We start from the raw sequence: 23,434 nt of genomic DNA, 5'->3' as shown, positions 1-23,434 counted from the left end.
TTCTGGCCAGCTCGGGACACAAACCTGAACAGCCTGCTGCCCCACATCTGGGGATACGTAATCACCTTTCCCAGCTGAAGGTAATGCTCTAACTTCCAAACAGAAAAGAATAAAATATCATAAAATTATGTTCTCACACATTTGAGTTTTGTGTCAGAAATTTTAGTGCACAATTTTTTAATAAGAGTAAATTTTAAACTCTGACCTACATCAAGAAACAAATATGCTACTTTGATTATAACCCTAACCAGTTGGACTGGCATCTATCAAATGGCTATTGTGTGTAAAATTATTATTTTCCTAATTCTTACTGGGTTACAGCAGAAGCCTTATATCTTTGAGATGTGTTATTTTACTAAAAAAAAAAAAAAGACATCACTTACTCCACATAAATCAAGATGGGCACCCTTGCCATCTGACTCTGAAGGCTGTGTGTGCGTAACCACTAAATGAAACCACCTTTGGAGGGTTGTTGGAGGGTTAAGTGATTTAAGCATGTGTGTGCATTATCCACGCAAGGCACCAGGATGCACCCTAGGAGTGGACGACGCAGCCTTGTTGTCAGCGTTTTGAATTTTTAGCAAACGCACTTTCCTTAAACACGTTCATCCAGTTTACAAAATGCTCATCAGATGAGTGGTCCAGCCCAACACATCCAGGAGACGGTGGGTCCCCACTAGCATCCATCTCAGGCCAGCAGGGCGTTCCCACGGGGTCACCCTGGTGAACTTCTATCCTCAACTGTCAGCACTATGGGGCTTACGCTCCAGGGACACTGGCCAACCCTCTGCACCACCCTCCCCCACCCCCCGATGGCCACAGTCACACAGACTGCCAGGCCAGACAGGCACATGGAGAGATGCTCCACATCATGGATTATCAGAGAAATGCAAATCAAAACTACCACAAAGTACCACCTCATGCCAGTCAGAAGAGCCACCATTAAAACGTCTACAAGTAACAAATACTGAAGAGGTTGTGGAGAAAAGGGACAACTGTACAGTGCTATACAATGCTGGTGGGAATGTAACCTGGTGCAGACACTATGAAAAACAGCATGGAGGTTCTTCAAAAAACTAAAAATAGAGCTACCACATAATCCTACAATCCCACTCCTGGGTGTAGATATGGACAAAACTGTAATTCAAAAAGATACATGCACGCCTATATTCTTAGCCGGACTATTCACAATAGACAAGACATAGAAATAATCTAAATGCCCATCAACAGATAAAAAGATAAAGAGGCGGTACACACATACAATGAACTACTACTCAACCATCTGAGAATGAGAGATGCCATTTGCAGCACTATGGATGGATCTGGAAATTATCATACTAAGTGAAGTAAGTCAGAAAGAAAAAGACAAATATCATATGATACCACGTAGAAGGAATCTAAAATGTGACACAACCGAGAGGGGTGGGATAAGGGGGCTGGGACGGAGGCTTAAGAGGGGGATATGTACTTGTAGATACACACATGTATGTATACTTATGGCTGATTCACGCTGCTGTATGGCTGAAACCTACACAACATTGAACGCAACTATCCTCCAATTAAAACTTTTTAAACTAAACAATAAATAAAATATGACACAAATGAACTTATCTATGAAACAGCAAAACATGGCAACTGGTCCCATCACTTCATGGGAAACAGATGGGGAAACAGTGGAAACAGTGTCAGACTTTATTGTTTTGGGCTCCAAAATCACTGCAGATGGTGACTGCAGCCATGAAATTAAAAGACACTTACTCCTTGGAAGGAAAGTTATGACCAACCTAGATAGCATATTCAAAAGCAGAGACATTACTTTGCCAACAAAGGTTCGTCTAAGTCAAGGCTATGGTTTTTCCTGTGGTCATGTATGGATGTGAGAGTTGGACTGTGAAGAAGGCTGAGTGCCGAAGAATTGATGCTTTTGAACTGTGGTGTTGGAGGAGACTCTTCAGAGTCCCTTGGACTGCAAGGAGATCTAACCAGTCCATTCTGAAGATCAGTCCTGGGTGTTGTTTTGAAGGACTGATGCTAAAGCTGAAACTCCAGTACTTTGGCCACCTCATGCAAAGAGCTGACTCATTGGAAAAGACCCTGATGCTGGGAGGGATTGGGGGCAGAAGGAGAAGGGGACGACAGAGGATGAGATGGCTGGATGGCATCACCGACTCGATGGACATGAGTCTGAGTGAACTCCGGGAGTTGGTGATGGACAGGGAGGCCTGGTGTGCTGCGATTCATGGGGTCGCAAAGAGTCGGACACGACTGAGCGACTGAACTGAACTGATGAAACAGAAACAGTGTCACAGTCATAGAGAACAGACTGTGGTTGCCAAGGGAAGAGGGAAAGGGAGAGATGGAGCGGGCGTGTGGGGTTGGCAGATGCAAACTGTTACACACAGGATGGGTAGACAGGGTCCCCCTGCACGGCACAGGGAACCATGATCAGCATCCTCTGATAAACCAGAATAGAAAAGAATCTGAAGAAAATGTATGACGTTGTTGTTTAGTTGCGCAGTCATGTCTGATTCTTTTGTGACTCTATGGACTGTCAGGCTCCTCTGTCCATGGGACTCTCCAGACAAGAATATTGGAGTGGGTTGCCATTTCCTTCTCCAGGGGATCTTCCCGACCCAGGGATCGAACCCAGGTTCTCCTGCATTGCAGGTGGATTCTTTACCACTGAGCCACCAGGGAAGAAAATGTATATATCTGTATAACTAAGTCACTTTGCTAAACAGCAGAAATTAACACATTGTAAATCAATTATACTTCAATAAAAATTTTTCTTGAAAAAAGATTGGCAGCCACCAAAGGGGCATCTTTTCATCCAGAACCTCACTTCCCCTGGACTTATCTCAGAAATGGAAAAGTCTTGTCAGAGTCTTCAGCTCCGACATCCCACACCCCAGCCCACACACCAGCCCCACTCTGCTCCAGCCTGTGCAGGGTCCGCTCTCACGGGAGGCATGGGACACACAGGATGACACAGAAGCCAGGCGGAGGGCAGGCAGGCTGCTGGCATGATGCTCTCCGTAGAAGTCACAACACACTTCCTCCTGAAAGCATCAGACAGCAGACCTCTGACCAACGCATCAGAGGATGAGGAACAGAAATCCCAGCAGTAACAGAAATGCCCACAAACTGACCCTCAGATGGGGAGTGGGTGACATGGCTCACCTGAAGGGCATGTCAGATTTGGGAAAAGGATTCTGTCCATGGGTGATGAGAGAGAGGACTAAAACTTCTCACGTCATCTGACATACCCCATGAAATACGCATCACTTTCATAGACGGCTATTAGATGTGATTACAGTATGGGCACCATCTCCCTAGGCTACATGATGGTTTAAATAGGATCTCCGGGACAGCCTAAGAATATAACCACTTTTACCATAATGTTTCTATGTGAGAAAACTCTCTCCAAGTCCCAAACAACAGACTTAAAATACTACCTCCCTCTAACTTCAGGACTGGCCATAAAAAGCCAAAAAAAGGGGACTAAGTTAACTGTGAAATCCCATGGGGTCCTTAGATGAGATTTATAGAATCACTGGATTGGTGGGACCCAATAATGCCAAGAAATTGTATGCATGCATGGTGCACATGTGTATTTCTGAGGAGAGCCTACAACAGATTCTCAAAGTGACCCATGAAACACAAATATTAATTAAGAACCACAACTATTAACTGTTTCACAGATAAATCCAGAATAAGCATCAACTTCTGGTTCACATTAAGTACAAGAAAACTGAGTCTAGACTTCCGTCTATAACCCATCTTTATTCCCACCTAACTCTCCACCATTCACATAAACCTGACACCAGAACTTGCCTGCAGTCTTGAGAGGAAAAAAAAAGGTTATTAAAAATTGCAGTTTATAATGCCCTAACATGTAACCTGCGGAGATTTTTGAGAGTCTAATAATAAGAGGTTGGACTGAGGTCACAGACCGAACCGCCATCACTGGGCAGTCGTCTCCAACCCCCATCAGGACCCGCAGGCCACACACCAAGTAACAACAGATGCCTGAAATGAACATGAAATACTCTAGAACTGAAACTCTGCAGCTGACACTGAAAGGTTTTTCTTCAGAGCCATATACTAAAGTACTGTACAATAAATTAAAGTCTGAAAAACCATCCCAAGATGCAGAAGAAACGCACACTGACCTTCATGAGATGCTGATTTATCCATTTTGTAAATGTTTTCTTTTGAACTTTGTCCCGTTCATCTGCAAGGGGGAGAAAAGATATAAAAGAAGGTTGGTAAAAATCCAGGAAGAGGAGACCTTCATTATCATCATGCAAATAAAGAAAAGTAAGATGTTCAAAAGGTACTCTTTAGTGCACTTGAATTTACATCGTGAGGTTTGAGAGACCTCTTCCTAATGCGGCGTCTGCCAGCACTGACCTCTGCTGCACCACCCTCTCCCCCCACCGCCGCCACCACCAGGAAGCCCTCTCACCGCCTCTGCCACCACCATCAGGAAGCCCTCTCACCCCCTCCGTCACCACCAGCTTAGGGCAAGCCCTTGCATGAACTTCCAAAGCACTTGGTCACAGATAACATCCCACTTGGTCTTCAAGATCACAAAAGGTAGGGTCATTTCCATCTCACAGAAGAGGAAACCAAGACCTCCAGCAGTTAAAAGATGTGTCGACGATTAGTTTGCAAACACGTAAAGTTGAAAGGCATGACTGAATTCATGTCCTCTAGCTTGAATTACAAACCAAGCGGCCTCTCTGTTAGATGCCCTGTGTTGAACCATCTGGTAACAACGGAACCCCTCACTAGATCCTTGGCATGGAGGGTGATGCCGTCCTGGTTTCTAGACATGGTTCAGAGAACAGTGAGGGGGGTCTTATGATTTAGGAGTGCACTAGAATACTCTAGCTCATCAAGTTATCATTTCAAAGAGAACCCTGATCTCCAACGCCTAGAGAGGAGGCTGGCAGCCACACCCGCTCCCTGTCCTGCTCCAAGGCAGGAATCCTTGTTGTGCTGTTCCCTCCTCCTCTCTCTGCATCTGGGGATGGCTCTTCCTCTCCCCTCTGCAGTCCTCTTTCCTTTCCTCTCACTGGTCCACATCTCCATCCCTTCCTTGGGGGCAAACAGGCCTCACTCTCTTCATCTCTTTCCCTCCTCATTCTTCGTCCCTGAGTCCCCATAATCTACTTTAACAGAAGGAAAGTGTCTCTGAAAACGCTTGCCTAAAAACAGGGCAACCGTATGATCCTACAATCCTACTCCCAGGCACAGATCCAAGAAAACCATAATTCCAAAAGACGCGTGCACCACAATCTTCACAGCAGCAGCGTTTACAACAGCCAAGAAGTGAAAACAATCTAAGTGTCCACTGACAGATGAGTGGATAAAGCCGCAGTACATACATACGATGGAATACTACTCAGCCATAAAAAAGAGTGATTCTATAGCAACACAGACGGACCTAGAGAGTCCCACACTGCATGAAGAAAGTCAGACACAGAAAGACAAATGCCATATGATGTCACCTAAATGTGGAACCTAAAATGATACAGATCAACCTATGAAACAGAAACAGACTCACAGACATAGAGAACAGACGTGGTTGCCAAGGGGGTGGGGGAAGCAGTGGGAGTGTGGGATCAGCAGATACAAACGGTTACACAGGATGGATACACTAGGCCTACTGTACAGCACAGGGGACTACATTCAACATCCTGTGATAAACTGTGAGGAAAGGGATACAAGAAGGAATATATATATATATAACTGAATCGCTTTGCTGATTTAAAAGGTGATGCAAATGAACTTATTTACAAAACAGAAACAGACTTACAGATGTCAAAAACAAACTTACAGTTACCAAAGGGGAAATATAGGATGGGAGATAAATTGAGAGTTTGGGATTAACAAACACACACTACTATATATCAGATAGATAATCAACAAGGATCTACTGTATAGCCTAGGGAACTCTACTCAATATTCTGTGATAACCTATATGGGAAAAGAATCTCAGAAAGAATGAACATATGCATATGTGTAACTGAAGCACACTGCCGCACACTTGAAACTAACACACTCCTGCTGCTGCTGCTAAGTCATGTCAGTCATGTCCAACTCTACGCGACCCCAACAGGCTCCGCCGTCCCTGGGATCCTCCAGGTAAGAACACTAGAGTGGGTTGCCATTTCCTTCTCCAATGCATGAAAGTGAAAAGTGAAAGTGAAGTCACTCAGTTGTGTCCGACTCTTCACGACCCCATGGACTGCAGCCTACCAGGCCCCTGCATCCATGAGATATTCCAGGCAAGAGTACTGGAGTGGGGTGCCATTGCCTTCTCCAACACAACACTGCAAATCAACTATAATCCTATAAAATTTTTAAAAAAAGAAAATGGTTGTCCTATGTATGAAAAGTATTTATATGCTTTATACTAATTTAAACATAAACAAAAAATCTTGTATATGTCAACTCGGAAAAATATCTATTAGTTACTATTAACACAAAAAACACAAATAAAAAAAAAGATGAGTATCATAAAGTATAACTGGGCAAAAAAGGCAAACAATGAAGATGATTAAAATTTATGAAATGAAATTAATAAAATTTTTAAAATGAAAAATTAAATGCCCACAGGTACTCAACCTCACTAGCAAATAATAATAAAATAACAATATATGTAAATAGTTATATATATAAATGTATATAACATAAAAATATACAAAATAATAAAGTAATAAAAATAAGCTTTTTTACCTATCAAGTTGCCAAGATTTTATGAAAAAATAAATTCATATTGACAAGGGAACAGTGGAGCTTCCCCAGTGGCTCAGCAGTAAAGACTCTGCCTGCAGTGCAGGAGACCCAGGAGACATGGGTTCAATCCCTTGGCTGAGAAGATCCCCTGGAGAAGGAAATGGCAACCGAATCCAGTATTCTTACCTGGGAAATCCCATGGACATGGAAAGCCCATGGGGGCTGCAGTTCATAGGCTCTTAAAGAGTCGGACACAACTGAGCAACTAAGCACGCACATATATGCGTATAGTATGTATGTGTATATACTGTTGTTCAGTTGCCAGTCAAGTCTGATTCGTTGCAATCCCATGAATTGCAGCATGTCAGGCTCCTCTGTCCCCCAGTACCTCCCAGAATTTGTTCAAATTCATGTTCATTGAGTCAGTGATGTTATTAACCATCTCTTCCTCTGTCACCCCCTACAATATACATATATATATACACACACACACACACACACACACACATACAGTGGGTGTGTATATACACACGTACACATTGCTATTGGAAATGTACTTAGGTTTAAATCCTCTAGAACTTCACTGTCAACACTCCAGTCACGAGTCACATATATGGCTATTAAACTATGAATTTAATTAAAACAAAATAAAATGAACAATTCAGTTCTTTGATTACCCAGTCACAACTCAAGTGTGTACTGGCTAACACTGGACAATACAGATAAAGAACATTCCCACCATCACAAACATTTCTACTGGAGAGTGCTGCTCTAGGACAATTTGCCAATAAATATAAAAAGCCTTAAAAATATAGATGACGTATCCCAGCAAGCCCACTTCTAAAATTTATCCTACAACTAGAATGATGGTTGTGCACAAAATGTATCTATGACAATATAAATCAGTGTAACTACCTCAAGACAAAAGTTTTGGGAAAAAATAAATGTTCAATGATAAGGAAATGAATAAATAATTTTCAGTAAAGCAATCCAAAGGTTTGTTCAGATCCACATCTTTGCAAGCTACCTAGTGATGGCATGTTACTTAGAGCTCTCTTACCCTTTAATGCCATCAAGAACGGAAGGGGGCAGACCACGTAATCTCTCTCATGTTTCACAAGCATTTGTTCCCCAAAGTATCCCCTGGAAACCCTTCCCACTTCCCATCAACATCAGGGGGAATCAGAAAGACACCTGAACAGAGACTATCGCTGGGTACTGTCAATAATACACTCCCTTTCAGTGAGCAAACCTCTAGCCTAACTTTTTTTGGCTGTGGCACATGGGATCCCATTTCCGCCAACCAGAGACTGAAGCTGTACCCCCTGCGGTGAGCATGGTGTCCCAACCAGCAGATCACCAGGGTTAGTCTCATTCTTAACTTCACACTGGGTATTAAAGACTAGAAAAGCTGACCAAGGAGATAGAAGGTTGCTGAATCTGAATATAAATGCTTAGAATTTATGCTAAAATTATTAAACTTGCCTTGGGACTTCCCAGGCAATCCAGAGAGTGGTTAGGACTCCAAGCTTCCACAGGGGCGAGGGCTGGGTCCCTGGTTGGGGAACCAGGACCCCACGTGCCATGTGGTCCACACACGAGAAAAGAAACTGGCCTGATCCCCAACATAAGAACCACAGGCATTGTGCATATAACTACTCTGCCAAGACCAATTGCATCAATAATTGTTAACCAATATCACCATCCACAAAATATTTATGAATTCTCCTGCGAGTCCCCTGGGGCATGACCCAGACCTTAGTCATCTTTATCTACCCCACAGTAGAGGCCATGAAGCTTTAGTGCATTCAACAAACATAGGCCCGTGATGTGAATTAATTATGTTTCTCAAAGGACAATCCTCCTCAGAATAACAAGGTATAATCCCCTATATACTTAGATACAGTGGTATATATCACTATCATTATTACATCTCTTGAAGCAATAGTGACGTTTTAAATATCTTTCAGCCTTGCTATCTCTAAAGTGATCAGAAAGAACCTAAGTAGCCTCCCAGGTCAGAGAAGGCAATGGCACCCCACTCCAGTACTCTTGCCTGGAAAATCCCATGGACAGAGGAGCCTGGTAGGCAGCAGTCCATGGGGTCAGGACTGAGCGACTTCACTTTCACTTTTCACTTTCATGCACTGGAGAAGGAAATGGCACCCCACTCCAGTACTCTTGCCTAGAGAATCCCAGAGATGGGGGAGCCTGGTGGGCTGCCGTCTATGGGGTCGGCACAGAGTCGGACATGACTGAAGCGACTTAGCAGCAGCAGCAGCAGACTTCAAAAAAATAAATTTAAAAATAAAAAAATATATGTCTTGGGTCATGGAAAGCCATGTGCATTGATATGTTAATTGCATAATTTACAATGGAAAATTAGAAGGAATCTAATTATATGATATTTAATGATTATTAAATTCTGATTTTTCCTTTTAAATATATATTTATTTTCTCAAATTAATAAAAACCAGTCCTATATTTTAAGGAACAGGAAGAACAGAACACAAGTTCTTAAAAACTACTCACGTATTGGTTAATTTCTTAGCCACGTGACAGATCAAGAAAGCTGATTACATCAAATAATCAAATAATGAGACTTATTCACATAATACAACCATATAAAGGCTTTTTCGATCACTGACATTTTGTTGTGGTTGATAGTAGCTCAAAAGCACTATTGAAAATGTAAGGTGGGTGTTAGACATTTAGCAGGTCGATACTGAGGTAGTATCTGGGGATTACGGTCCACAACTGAAGTAGTGGGTAAGGCACGAAGACTAACCTGAACTAAATAAATAACACAGGATTCATAGATTCTGATACTGTTTTCTAACAGTAATAACCTAACCTTTTAAGCCATGGTAACCCTAGATGAGCCCCCTTCAAGTACACCAAAGGACGGTCTTTTACCCTCAAAGGCTCCCAGGATGCTACGGTAATAAGGAAAGAGTTAACGTGGACTCAGGGCCTCTACTTTCTTTTAGAAAGCAACTTACAACCCGGGAATAACTGAAGTCTGGGCAGACAGTGATCTACCACTTTCCACACACATTATTTCAAGAGGGAGGTATTCAAGATGACAGCATCTAATTTTCCAATTATAAGTTTCATAATGGCTCTTTCTTTCACTTCAGTGAGGGAGGTCTAACGCTGAGGTTTATATTTAGGGTGATGTTGCTAAGGCAACACAAAGGAAAAGACTCTCGAGTTATTAACTGATTCTGCTTGTTTTACAAACTATTTTTCTGAATGGAGCTGTAAAACATTCCTCTATTGGAAAAGTACTTCATTTAGAGAGTACGTCTTAAATGAAAACATACATTTATGATCACCTCATAAAGTACAACGTGGCTGAACATTCCACAATGACAAAGAAGGCAAACAACAGCAGAGTTTGAAAAAACAAAAAGTATAAAAAGAGTACCGATTATTACAACTTACACTGTCTGGTCTTCAGCAAAATCCAATCAAAGCTAAACCACTTTGTATCACCCATAAAATAACTATAGGAGTATCTCAGTGCGTGCCCTAGATCCAACAACGAGGGGGAAGTCCTGTCCAGGGAGCTGCAGGAGTGGTCATGGAAGCCCGCCCAGACTCTGAAAGAAGCCCCGCAGTCTACGACAGCCCCGCCGTGGGGCCCATCGGGTCCTGCACCGCACCCCCTCCCCGACCCTGCAGCGCGGAGGCCAGTGGACAGGTGGCTACTGACCCATGCAGCACATCAGCGCCACCAGCCTCGAGTTCCAGTCTCCATCGTCCCTCAGGACCTGGCCCATCCTTCCGCGGGAAATCTGTCCGGCAGCTCCCTAAGCTTTCCGTACCAGAACTCATGTGTCAGAGTCCTGGCAAGTTTCTGGACAGGAGGGAAAACACTGACTAGACACTCCCACTCACAAGCAGTCAACTCCCCCTTTTAAGCAAACATGAGCAAAGCCCGCCTCCACCACTATTTTGCCGGGGACGCAGACAACTCTTACTAAAAAGAAACTAAATAATCTCTTTCTCCTTTGCCCCTAAGAGCTGTTCAAATGAAGTCCCTCGAAAACAAAGTTGTGCTTGCCTAACTTTTTTTGCAACCGGGCAAACCAATCAGATGTTAGATTTCACTGCAGCACCAGCTCATCACATTCCCTCCTCTAACACCCCAGGCAGGATTCCCCCGGGATTAATAAATAAAGAAAAAAACAACCAGCTCAACTAGTTTAACTCATCTCTGACACGCACTACATGAAGGTGATTTACACAGGAAGCTGAGCTTATAGGCTGGACACAAGTCCTTCAGGGGAAATGCCACCGGCAGGTATTTCTTTCTGTACCCTCACACATTTCCACGTGAATCTCACCATGAGTCTTGGAGCTGGATGGTACATCCACATTTTAATGATGTCACAAACAAGGTTGGGGAGATTAAGAAACTAGCCTGAGATTTCAGAGCCTAAGTGGGACCTGAAATCTGATGCCAAAACCCACTTCTTTTCTGTGTCACCATGACAGAAGCCCCAATCTAATAATGCAGGAAAAACAAGGAGTCTCCAATTTAAAAGGACTTCACTTTCAAGCATGAAGAAAAATGTCAAGAAATGAGGACCTTTGTTCTAAAGAAACACCAGACCAAGTGTCCTCAGCACAACTCTGTTTGTCTGAGACATTAGGCAAACAGACCTGCTCGAATAAAAACTGTGCAAACAGTAATTCCACAAACAACAAACATTTGGCAACAGGGAACCTGCCTCTTTGACCAGGCCAAGGGGAAAGACAAAGCCAGGTGAACAGTGGCTTTGAATGTGCTTTGAAATGTTCAAGTATGATGGCTAACTCTACTCTAAATAGATTGTGACAAAATTATATCAACTTCTACAAAAGTTTAAAGTATCCTTCACTTTCTCTCCCATTTCAATTGTCTGTTTCAGAGCCCCAAACTCCACTACCAAAAAGCCTCAGCCTACCTACTTTCTTGAAAGACTGTGATAACGTTAGCAAACACTCAGGGAGAGGCTGCTATGTGCCAGGTACTATTTTTACCTACAGACATGTAACACACATAGACTGCCAGGCATGCGAACAAAATCCGTCATGGGATCACGCCACCCACTCACAGCAGGATCTGAAGCGCTTAGAGCTTAAACATTTGCCCAGGATCACACAGCCACCAAGGGCAGAGGGTGGGGAGAAGATGCAATTTGCAAGAGCGTATTGCAATATTATCGTTTCATACTCAGAAAACAAAATGCCAGCTTTTAAAAAATAAACTAACAAAAAGGAAAAGGTGAGGCGTGGCCAAATCTTCAGTGGTGGGGATACACAAAAGATGGAATTCACCTTCTGCAGATCAGTGATTCTAGAGGGTGTAGGAAGGATACTCAGGAGGGCTTCCCAGGGGGTCACACTGGAATTTAGGACAAGGATGAGACCTCTGCATTTACTAATAACAGTCAGGTGTGAATTTTGGAAGACTAGGAGCCACCTGGCAAAAGGCTCTATCCAAACAGAGAGAGAGAAGGGACAGACAGATGGAAGGGGAGCAGAGGGAAAAGACAAGATAAAGTGTGGAGTCCATGTGAGGGAAGACAGGAGGCAGAGGAAAAGGGCGTCTAGGGAATTTCCCTGCTCCTGCCAGGAAGCACCTCTGTGATATAAGACGGTGCAAACAGTGGGGGGAAGCTGTAAGATTTGTTACAGAAGAAGGAAAACTGGCTGGAAGAAACAGCTGGGATTACTGAGACGACCAGCTTCTGAGACTGACAGGCTGTGACCAGGAAGCTCGGGTGGGCAGGAATGGGGCAGGGCGGGAGTCAGGCCTGATGCCATGGTCCCTACCCCTGCCGTGAGCTTTGCCCCCCATCACTTGGGCCCTGGGCCTCATCCCAGTAACAGCAGCCCCGCCCACCTGTCAGGACCTTCACCCACAGGGGTCTCGACCAACGACATTGGGACTGGAGATTGAAGGCGCAATCCCATTTTGGTTGAAAACTCTTCCCCAATAACAGAAGCATCATGATGTCCCCATGAGCACAGCTGACATCCAATTTCCAGCTGGTCCATTGGTCTGTGTGCCCAACCTCTGGGGGACCACGGATGGAAAGGAAGAAACTGGATATCTTGGAGCCCTAGCCAAGCTTTCCCCCAGCCCACTCTGTTAAAAGCAAGACTCTTCAGGACAATTCCACCAAAATCACGCCACTGATCTATTCATCATTAGAAAAAATAAGATTGCAAACTATCCCAGGACTCCATGGAAGAGAGTTAGTAGACCAGTGTTATTTCCCAGTAACTCCTCAGCTTAGTCATGACCTCAAAGTTCCACTGACTTCAAGCCTACAACTGGTCCCCCACCAAGGAGCCTGGTCCAGATCTGCGGTCCTTTCTTCCAATCACAGCACATCTCGTGCTCTGCATGATGTATGCAGTTTAACACTCTGGGGGAGAGAGGTTCTCTTTTCTTCATTCTCAATTCTTCTTCGCTTAAACAGAATTCTTCCTCTTCTACAAGAAATGACAGCATCAAAACTCTAGGGCTCTCCTTTTATCATTACTGCTTTTATCTGTTTAAATTCCCAACGCTGATGATTTTTCTGAGTGTTTTTTATAACTATTATTTGTTAAGATCTGAATCGAAATGAAATTGACATTATTTTCAATCACAGGTGCTCCTTGGTCAGAGCATGATCTACAGTTTATTGCTAGATCTAAGCATGGTTAAAAGCCACACTTCAAAAGGAGACACATCTAAATGATCATCTTCATAGAGAAGGTCTTTATTCTTTCAGAAATCCTTAAACTTTCTCCCAAGGAAATGAAGACAGCTTAAAAAGGAGACGGTGCTGACAATGTACCTCAGACACACAGCATAATACAATCTTCAGATGTATCCTCCCTGACAGTATATCAAGAAACTATACAATACCAGAAAGGAGAATGAGAAAAAGTTAAAACAAACCATTTAGAAGAAAGTATTAAAAATTATGTTTTAAAATAGTTGGGTAGGAAGAGGGTTTCAAAACTAGTTACACCCCCCCCAAAAATGAACATATCAATGGCTGACAAATCTGATGAAGCCCTGATACAACAGATGCTATAAATGAAGTTTAAAAAATGACAAAGAAAATATATGCTATAGATATAATACACACCAAGAATATCCGAAGTAGATGAAAAATCCCATTAGTAATCAATAAGATAAAAAGACAGTCCCTCCCCTACTACAAATGATGTCAGCACACAATTCAAAGAAGGAATGAAAAAGACTCAGGGAAAGGCTCCCCCAGCCTTCCAATCAAGAAACGTACACGAAGCAAAATATTTCATACCAGCATAAATTTTATAAGAATGACAGTAACTAAAGCAGAGGCAGACAGCTCCATATGTGCAATGGCAAAAAAAAAAAAAATTATGAGGGCAATTTGCCAGGATCCATTACAAATGAAAACAACTTTCTGCATGAACAATTCTACGTGTAGTAAATCTAAAGAAATATTTGTGTATATATGATCAGCATACAAAGATGTTTACTGTAGCAAAATACATGAAACCACTTAAGTGTCAGTCAGTAGACTAGATGAATGAATTATACCTAATCCACCTTCTAGAATACTAACAAGGGAAAACGTGTACAACATGACATAAAAAGATTGCAAGATATACAGTTAAGTGGGAAAAATGCAAAATTATATATATATATAGAGAGAGAGACAGAGAGACAGAGAGAGAGGGAATATACACCAAATTGAGAAAGAGCCATTTCATCAAAGGGGCTGAAACTAGAAGGCGGGGGGCGGGTGCTGGTAAATTTCACATTTCATTTTGCATCTTTCTAGATGGAGTGTTTCTATCTTTTACAAGAAAGATGTGCTGTGTAGGACTATTAACAACTGTGAGAGAAAAAGTGTTTCATGTTTTTTATTTATTTATGTATCGAATACTCTGCAGGAGAAGTAGGCTGGGTTCCTGGGTAGGGAAGACCCCCTGGAGAAGGAAACGGCACCCCATTCCAGTCTCCTTGCCTGGAGAGTCCCATGGACATGGACGGAGGAGCCTGGCGGGGTACAGCCCATGGGGTCTCCGAAGAGTCGGACAGGACTTGGTGAGTAAACAACTCTCTAGAGAAGACACAGAGAAAAGACAGACGCGGGCAGGCGCACCCACCGGGATCTGAACATGGAGAGAAACACCCGCACTGCGGGCACCTGCCTCAGGCTGCTGGTACTGAGGGGGGAGGGGAAGGGGGGACGGGGCAGGGGAGGGACGAGGGGGAGGGGGAGGGGAGGGGGGATGGAGGGGGAGGGGAGGGGATGGAAGATGGAAGGGGAGGGGAAGGGGAGGGGGGAGGGGATCGAGGGGTGGGGGAGGGGGGAGGGCTGGAGGCTGGGGGGAGAGGGGATGGAGGGAGGGGGGATGGGGATGGAGGGGGAGGGGATGGGGAGGAGGGGGGAGGGCTGGAGGCTGCGGGGAGAGGGGATGGAGGGAGGGGGGATGGGGATGGAGGGGGACGGGAATGGAAGATGGGGGAGGGGAGAGGGAGAATGGGGAGCGGAGAGGGCTGGAGGCTGGCGGAGAAGGGCGGAGCAGCTGGTGACGCCTCCTCAGAGGGCTGCGCCCAGGCTGGGATACGCAGTGATGAGTCTTTAGAGATCTTGAAAGGAGAACCCGTAACAGAAAATATTCAGCAATCACCCCCCAAGTGTAATCGCCATGGAACGAAACGCAGTCCGGTTCTGCCCAGGTTGTCAGCAATCCCGAGGCAGGGCCGGGGGAATGTGCTCCGCAAGGTGAGGCAGGGCTGACCCGGAACAATAGCCGCAGGAAGCCCGCCCGCAGACGCCCTCTGGGGCCTCCCGCACCGTCAGCCTCAGCCGCGTGCTCGCTGTCAGGGGCGGCAGCTGTGGACCCGGGACAGGATCCATAGGGTCGGCGGCTGGAAACCAAACGGCACTGATGCGTTCTGCTCGGAAGAAGACTTCGCTGGTATCTGTTCTCACGACTGGCCAAGAATTGGCCAAGGATATAAAACTGCCAGCATCTGCTTTTAATCTACCTTGTCCCCCTGAGCATCCTAAGAACACAGGAACACGAGAACACCAAGAACCTTCCGGGTGCAGCTACACTGCTGGAAGGTACGTGACCGCGGCTGTTCTGAGGCACCACGCAGGACACAAAGTCTGCACAGGGCTCTATCTGTGTTACACTCGCCCGAGGCTGTGGAATTACAGGGTGACTCACGTGTACTTTCCCTCCTGTAAGAGCTGGGCTAAACCCAGAGGGAGTCAGCGGCAGGCTAAGAGGGTGGAGATAAAAAACAAGACCCCAAGCCACTGGGAAAACATCAACAGAGGCTTGTTTCACAGAGAGACTGCCTCCTGCCCAGGGCTTTTATTTCAGGGTAGCTTACAGCTTGTGGGGGCACCTGTCTCAGTTACAGAATCAGGAAGCATGCCCGTGCACTTCAGGAGCCACAAACCAGGTGACTCAACGCACCCCAGAAGGGCTCTGCCATGACCCACCCCACCCCATCACCACCACCATAACCACCACACTCACTACCGTTTCCCCCCCAACCCCCCTACACTGTCCCCACCCCCATCACCCCACCCCAGCCACCAACTACCACCCCACCATCACCCCCACCCCCATGACTACTATCCCCACCCCATCACTATCACCACCCCCATCACCCCACCCCAGCCACCAACTACCACCCCATCACCCCTACCCCCACCCCCATCACCCCACCCCATCACTATCACCACCCCATCACCCCATCACCCCCACCCCATCAACTATCACCACCCCATCACCCCATCACCCCCACCCTATCACCCCACCCATCACTACTATCCCCACCCCCATCACCCCACCCCATCACTATCACCACCCCATCACCCCATCACCCCCACCCTATCACCCCACCCATCACTACTATCCCCACCCCCATCACCCCACCCCATCACTATCACCACCCCATCACCCCATCACCCCCACCCTATCACCCCATCCATCACTACTATCCCCACCCCCATCACCCCCACCCCATCACTATCACCACCCCATCACCCCCACCCTATCACCCCATCCATCACTACTATCCCCACCCCCATCACCCCCACCCATCACTATCACCACCCCATCACCCCATCACCCCCACCCTATCACCCCACCCATCACTACTATCCCCACCCCCATCACTACTATCACCACCCCATCACCCCATCACTCCCACCCCATCACCCCCACCCCCATTATCACCACCCCCACCATGATAATCACCCCCATCACCCCCACCGTAACCACCACCACACGCCCCCCACAGGCCCTCCCAGGATCGCTGAAGAGCAAGAGAGGCAGGCAGATGATTAAGCATCTGGGGAGCCAGGACAGCACCCCCTGGGGCTTACGTCCTCTTGTGCGGAGAAGATCTTCAAACCCGTGTTAGCCAGGGCTGCAATCTCCCAACCAGAGCTCACCTAGAACACCCCAGGTAACAAAGGAGGGAAAACAGCTCTGACTGAAGTCAGAGTAGCAAAGAGCTTCTCCCCAGGTTATCCACCAGAGCATCACCTTGGGTTGACCATTTCCACGCCTCCACTTCCTACAGCACTCTTGCCTTCTCAACCAAGTTTTTTTCCTTGAAAACCAAAGGCAAGTTTCGAAAAAATGGATCCTCAGAGACGCTTCCCAGAGTTTCTAAAGACTCTACGCACCTCTATCACATACTATTAGAAGAGCGGTTCCAAACGTTCCGATCCCGTGACCCCTCCCCACCCGTCTTTATAAGAAACCAACATGCCTATCCTGGCCCCCCCAAAAGAAGAAAACATATAAGATGAAAGTCAAAGCACATTTATTAATGATACATTACGTAACGGAAGTCAGGGCTCAAAGAACAAAGAGAACCTGAAGGATCACGTGCCAATGGTACCAGAGGCTCTCAAGAAAGTTTTGCTAACAGCTGACTGTGTGGGAAAACGGGCACCCTGAGGTGCTGCTGATGGCACCTTTGGGAAGCTGGTGACGGTGACACAGGAGCCTTTATAATGCTCACAATGCTCTGTGTCCTGACTTAGCAAGTATAATGCCTGAGTAATCCAGCACCTCCCGAGCCACACCCTGCCCTAAGCATTTGATACTTCACCCTGGAGATCTGCTATTCTCCTCCACCCTCACAGTGGAGGAAACCGAGGCACCAGGACGTTACTGCGTGCAGTCAGAAGGGAGTAGGGTGAGTCAGTAAAGGTAAGGGGCCTGCCTCTCTCCTGCCCCCTTTCTCCCTGAATATGTACCATATCTCAAGTGAATATTGTATAAGAATATGAACTTGAATATTCACAAGAATACTCTTGTATAAGAATATTCTTATACAATATTGTAGAAGAAAATCAATATAGAGGAAATATTTCTGTCTAACATATAAGATTTTTAATCTAAACCTCATAGCTTATTTTCTCTTTCCTACTGACTGCATTAGTAGAGAGAATCTGGGATCAACCACAGCAGATGGGCTCACCACCCATACTCTTGACCTTCTGGAATACAGTGACAGAAAATCCAAAGCCCAGACAGAAATTTATACAAGGAAAGAGTCATCTCAACATTAAATATACCTGAAACCAACATGACATTGTGAATCAACTCTACTTCAATAGCAAAATGAAAGGACTTCTCTGGCGGTCCGGTGGTTAAGACCCAGAGCTTTCCCTGCAACACCCAGGTTCAATTCTTGGTCCTGCAGGCCATCCAGTGCAGTTAAAAAATAAATTGATTTTTTAAAAAAGAACCCATTCTTCCTTCTACACATGCTCCCCTGTTTATTACATGTGGCTCTAAAAATTTCTGGCCATAAAATTTTTAGATAATTAACAACTTCTTTGCTTCATATTGTATAACAATAAAAGATTATCAGTGAAAAAAAAAACCACTACATATAATCCTTGCCTGGTACTTAAAATTTATGAAGCTCTTATTAATTATTACCTATTAACAGAAAAATATGAAATAATTTCAATATCCAAGGACAGAAAAGTGAGCAACTCAGTTCCAGCATGGGAACAAAATGATCACGCTTTCGTTGAACAGACAGTGCACAGTTTCCAGGACATGAAAATGCCAGTTACAACATCAGTATTTTCTTCCCATTTTTCCTCAAGGAATGTATTTTTTACAGTTGGAAGGAAAAGTTGTATAGCAGGCATTCATGTGGGAGTTTTGCTGAGAACCCCTCAGTTTGTACAAAAATGTCTTATGCCTTCCATTCCTGACTGCTCCTGGTGTCACTGTAAACACGGATGGCTGGGAGTGAACCAGCAGACTCAGGCAGACATTGAAAGTCGGCCTTTAAATGGGGAGTTCTTCCCAGAAGACAAGCTTCTGGCTCCCCCAGAGTGCAGGGCACCACCACATAGCTCACTAGCCAGAACTCCACTGGGTGCTCAGCATCTCCGCCTGGCTGCTGAAAGGGAATCTGTAAACTCAGATTTATTCCAGCAATGAAGTACCTTCACAGCCCTAAGGTCAGAGATGTGAGTCAGAGACCTGCTCCAGCCCAAAGCTATTCCAAAAACAAGGGGGAGACTGTTAGAGAAGTCATGCTAGTTTAAACTGCAGGCATCACCTGACATCTAGAGGCTAAAAAATTCAAAGCACACCACTAAAAATATACAAACTCAGTCTTCACTTTTTTGTAGGCAAATCTCTGTAACTAAATTCATAAAGGCTTGATCTGCATCTTCTATGAAGCTTAGATTTCCAGGCACCTAAGACCATGTTAAACATCCTCCTCAGCCCCCACTATTCCAAACACACTCTTTTTTCCTAATGGACCAGGTTTTTTCAGAAGGTGGTATTCCATGCATTCAACAGTATCTCAAGAACCCACCATAGAGGGACAAAATCTGCCAACCCAAAAGGCCTCTCTGGCCTGTGGATTCTGTCCAGCTGAAAACAGTCAATGCCCAAAAGACTCAGGAAGAAACTTTGACCTTCCACCTAGCTGACTGAAGAATTTAGATAGAAGGCCTGTTTCCAGAACAGAGCTATCTGTTATCTGCAAGGAATACGGCTACATGTGGTCAGGGAACAGGGCCGGGGGCAGAGTCTACGCTGTGTCCCACTGCGTCTGCCTGGCCCAGCAAACGTTCACTCACCAAACCTTTGTTCTTCCCTCTTCTTGTGAACTCCCGTTCTTGCCTTTAAAGTCCCAAGCCCCACCTCCGTATCCTCTTTTGTCTTCAGCTGCAGATGGAATTTAAGGGACCCATGCATACATGTTATTAAACTTTTAATTTTCTCCTGTTAACCTGTTTCCTATCAATTTAATTCTTGGACCAGGCAGAACCCAGAAAGGTAGAGAAATATTTCTTCCTCCCCAGTATCACAAAGTGCCAGGCATGGATGCCTACAAAATGTCATGTCCCATACCTGCTTCCGTCCGGTGGGAAAAGAGACTGGAAGCCAGAACTGTCAAAACTGCATGACAAATGCCATGAATTATGCAAAAGAACCACAGCCTTATTTTACTTTTTAAACAAAATAAAATAAATACTAAGTGTTCAGTTAAGAGAGTTTCAAAAACTGTTTGCTAGGATGCCTGGCACCCAAAACAAGACAGAAAATATTTCCACACTCCTGTGCGCCTTGCAGCCCACCCCACACCCCTCCCAAAGGCAACGTGATTTTGATCGTTACAGTTTCACAGGTTCTGAAATTTATAAATAGAATCAATTTGAATGTAGCTTCTTTCACTCAGGCTAACATTTTTTTTTTAATGATCAAGGCTCAATTTTTAAAAACTACTTGTTTATTTACTTGGCTGCCAGGTCTCAGCCGTCAGACGGCACCCTCTCTGTGTCACGCGGGATCTTCACTGCAACACAGGGACTCTCCAGTTGCAGTGCAGGCAGAGCTGCTCTGTGACGGTGGAAGCTCAGCTTCCAGACCATGGACTGACCCACAGCCCCCGCTGCACGGGACCACCCGGAAGTCCCCAGCCTCACATCTTTGGGGGGTGTTTTTTTTTTCCCCCCGGCTGTGCTGGGCCTTCACTGCCGCCCATGTCTTCTCTCCAGCTGGGCTGAGCAGAAGCTACTCCTCAGTTGCGGAGCTGGGCCTTTCAGGGCTGCGGCTTCTACTGTGGGGTGCGGGCCCCAGGGCACCGCCAGCCTCACGTTTTTCAGATTCATCCGTGTCGCCGCCATGTACTCGTGATCTGTTCCCTAGGATGACGGAGCGGTGTTTCACCGTGTGGATGCCCCAGTTTGCTTATCCACTCACCTGCGGATGGATGCTGGCACTTTCCAACAGTGTCGCAGCGATCTGCACTACTGCAAACAAGGCTGAGTTTCATCTGTTTTGCTTCATCTCTGATTTATATTTGTCTGTGTTTTTAATATATGGGGCAAGGAGATACACAGTACAACTGGTTCGCAAAGAAGACAGATCGCAGAAAAGGCAAAATGTGGAGAACCAAGGGTGTGACGTCAGGCGTGAATCAAGTACAGACAGATGTGTGTGGAAGAGACCCGGGCGACTGGGCCAGGAGGAGAGGCCCGTAAAGACAGATGGCCTAAGGAGCCACGGCTCTGTGAGGATGGTACGAAGGGCGATGAGCATAACTTCAGGTTCCTCCCAGCTTCAGCAAGGTGGTTTCAAAGCACACCGATTCTGAAGGCAGAAAGACCTGGCCTCACACCCCCTCTCTTGCTAATAACCCTGTGTGTGCATGCTCAGTCGCTCGGTCGTGTCTGACTCTTTGCCACCCCATGGGCTGTAGGCCGCCAGGCTCCTCTGTCCACGGGATTTCACAGGCAAGAATACTGGAGTGGGTTGCCATTTCCTTCTCCAGGGGATCTTCCCAACCCAGGGACTGAACCCGTGTCTCCTGCATTGGCAGGTGGATTCTTTAGCAGTGTGCCACCTGGCAAGTCCATAGGCTGCAGCAAGTTAATAAAAGTCCCTAAAATTTCTTTTCTTCATCTGCAAAATGGAGAAAATACCACTCGTTTCAAAGACTTGAAGAAAGACTGGAAATATATCATGAAAGCCATGCAAATAGGATAATAGAAGAATGCTTAGCATAAAACGGGAACCCCTCTCGGTGCCAGGGTCAATTTACATGCACTTGTCTCAAACGGGGCCTGGAGTCCACATGCCACCATCATCAGGCACCCTGCAGGGCCCCTGCTAACCTCTCGCAGCTTCAGAAGCTGCAGATCTACGTCTAGTAGTGCGTTTTTGAACCCATTTGTGAACTAAGGTAACCAGTTTTCCCTGGAGAAGATTTTTAGGGAGATTTCTAGGGAGAAGAAAAAGAGTGATGGCAAGTGAACAGCATGAGTTTGGAGTAGCCAGAGAACCTGAATCATGGCTACAGCATGCAGTGTGACCCTGACCACAGGCTCCCGCTGCCATGAAAACAAGGCTGATTACCCGGCTCCAGGCACAGTGCAACCACACAGCCACTCACATGCCCATCGCTCCAAAATGCAGCCTACAACAAAGACCACAGTAACACTTCTGAGAACAGAACTTTCTGTCTGCATGAACCTTCTTAGAAATCCACTTCTATTGATAATGAAATTTATAAACAACAACAACTTCCTGTGCCTTTCTGCAATAGGAATGAAAAATAAATGAAAGTATTAGATGGTGATATATACCCTCCCAGGGAACTCTGGTGGACATACTGTAACTTCGTATAAAGTAAAACTTTTTAAAGGAAATTCATTAATTCAACAGAAGAAATACAAGGCTTATTTTGTAGAGGCTGACCTTTTTTAAAAGTATAAGCAAAATATACTGACTTTCATAGTAAAGGCAGATTTTTGTCTAACTTCATACAATTTTTTCTTTTTTTTTAAATTGATAGCTTTTTTGAGGTATTGCTGATGAACGGGATTATTCAAGTTACAGGTATACAACATAGTGACTCACAATTTTTAAAGGTTATATTCCATTTATTGTTACTGTAAAATACAGGCAACATTCACTGGGCTGCACCATATATCCTTGTTGCTTATCTGCCTTATACACAATAGTTTGTAACTCTTCATCTCCTACCCCTATCTTGAGCCTCCCCACTTCCCTTTCCCACCACTGGTTTGTCCTCTATAGCTAAACAATTTTTTAATTCTATTCCTTAGATGGGGTCTGTGTGACTGCATGACTCATTCCTTCTGGGGTCTGTCTCTTTGCTGAGAGATCCAGACTTAATTTATTTTAGCAGGTCATCCAGAACAGGCCTTAAGTGTATATGTGCTCAACTGACTCTGAATATAGACCATCTCCTTTATCCTCTCCCGAACCTCATGAATATTCACTAGCTAAATATATGTGAAATCTGAGATGGCTTAATTATAATAACTGAGGATTCAGCCCTTGAGAAGACCCAAGAGCTATGTAAACATGGCCACCAAAATTGAAATGTCACATATATTAGGTCTGGAGTTCCACAAACGAACTGTCAAAAAATACTTCTGAGCCATAAATATTTTAGTGTGATAAATGAAATGACTTCATAGTTCTAAGATAAATTTCTTAAATCTAAAAATACTTCTCAGTCAAAACTGTATGTGGGAAAAGTATTTAAATTAAGACATATGTTCTTGATTTTGCAAGTCCTGAATAATTTCAGCTAGTTAGTTACAAGTTATTTAGAGTCTGGGTACTTTTCAGAATCTGAAAGGATCAGATA

At 45.0% G+C, this 23,434-nt stretch overlaps 1 protein-coding gene across 1 annotated transcript in view; it reads right to left on the bottom strand.

Annotated features, from left to right (window-relative positions):
- The window catches only part of DST (dystonin), a 406,366-nt gene that overhangs the window by 291,209 nt on the left and 91,723 nt on the right, over nt 1-23,434 (bottom strand). Inside the window, 1 exon segment of the mRNA XM_086370990.1 lies at nt 4,173-4,234. Within this exon segment, the coding sequence (XP_086227116.1) occupies nt 4,173-4,234 (62 nt within the window).

Source organism: Bos grunniens, chromosome 23 (genome assembly GCF_055505025.1).
Source record: "Bos grunniens cultivar Pamir isolate PY7600 chromosome 23, Bosgru_T2T1.0, whole genome shotgun sequence".
NCBI classification, from domain to species: Eukaryota; Metazoa; Chordata; class Mammalia; order Artiodactyla; family Bovidae; genus Bos; species Bos grunniens.
Note: the sequence above shows the minus strand (reverse complement) of the source record. Positions and strands in the feature narration are given on the sequence as shown.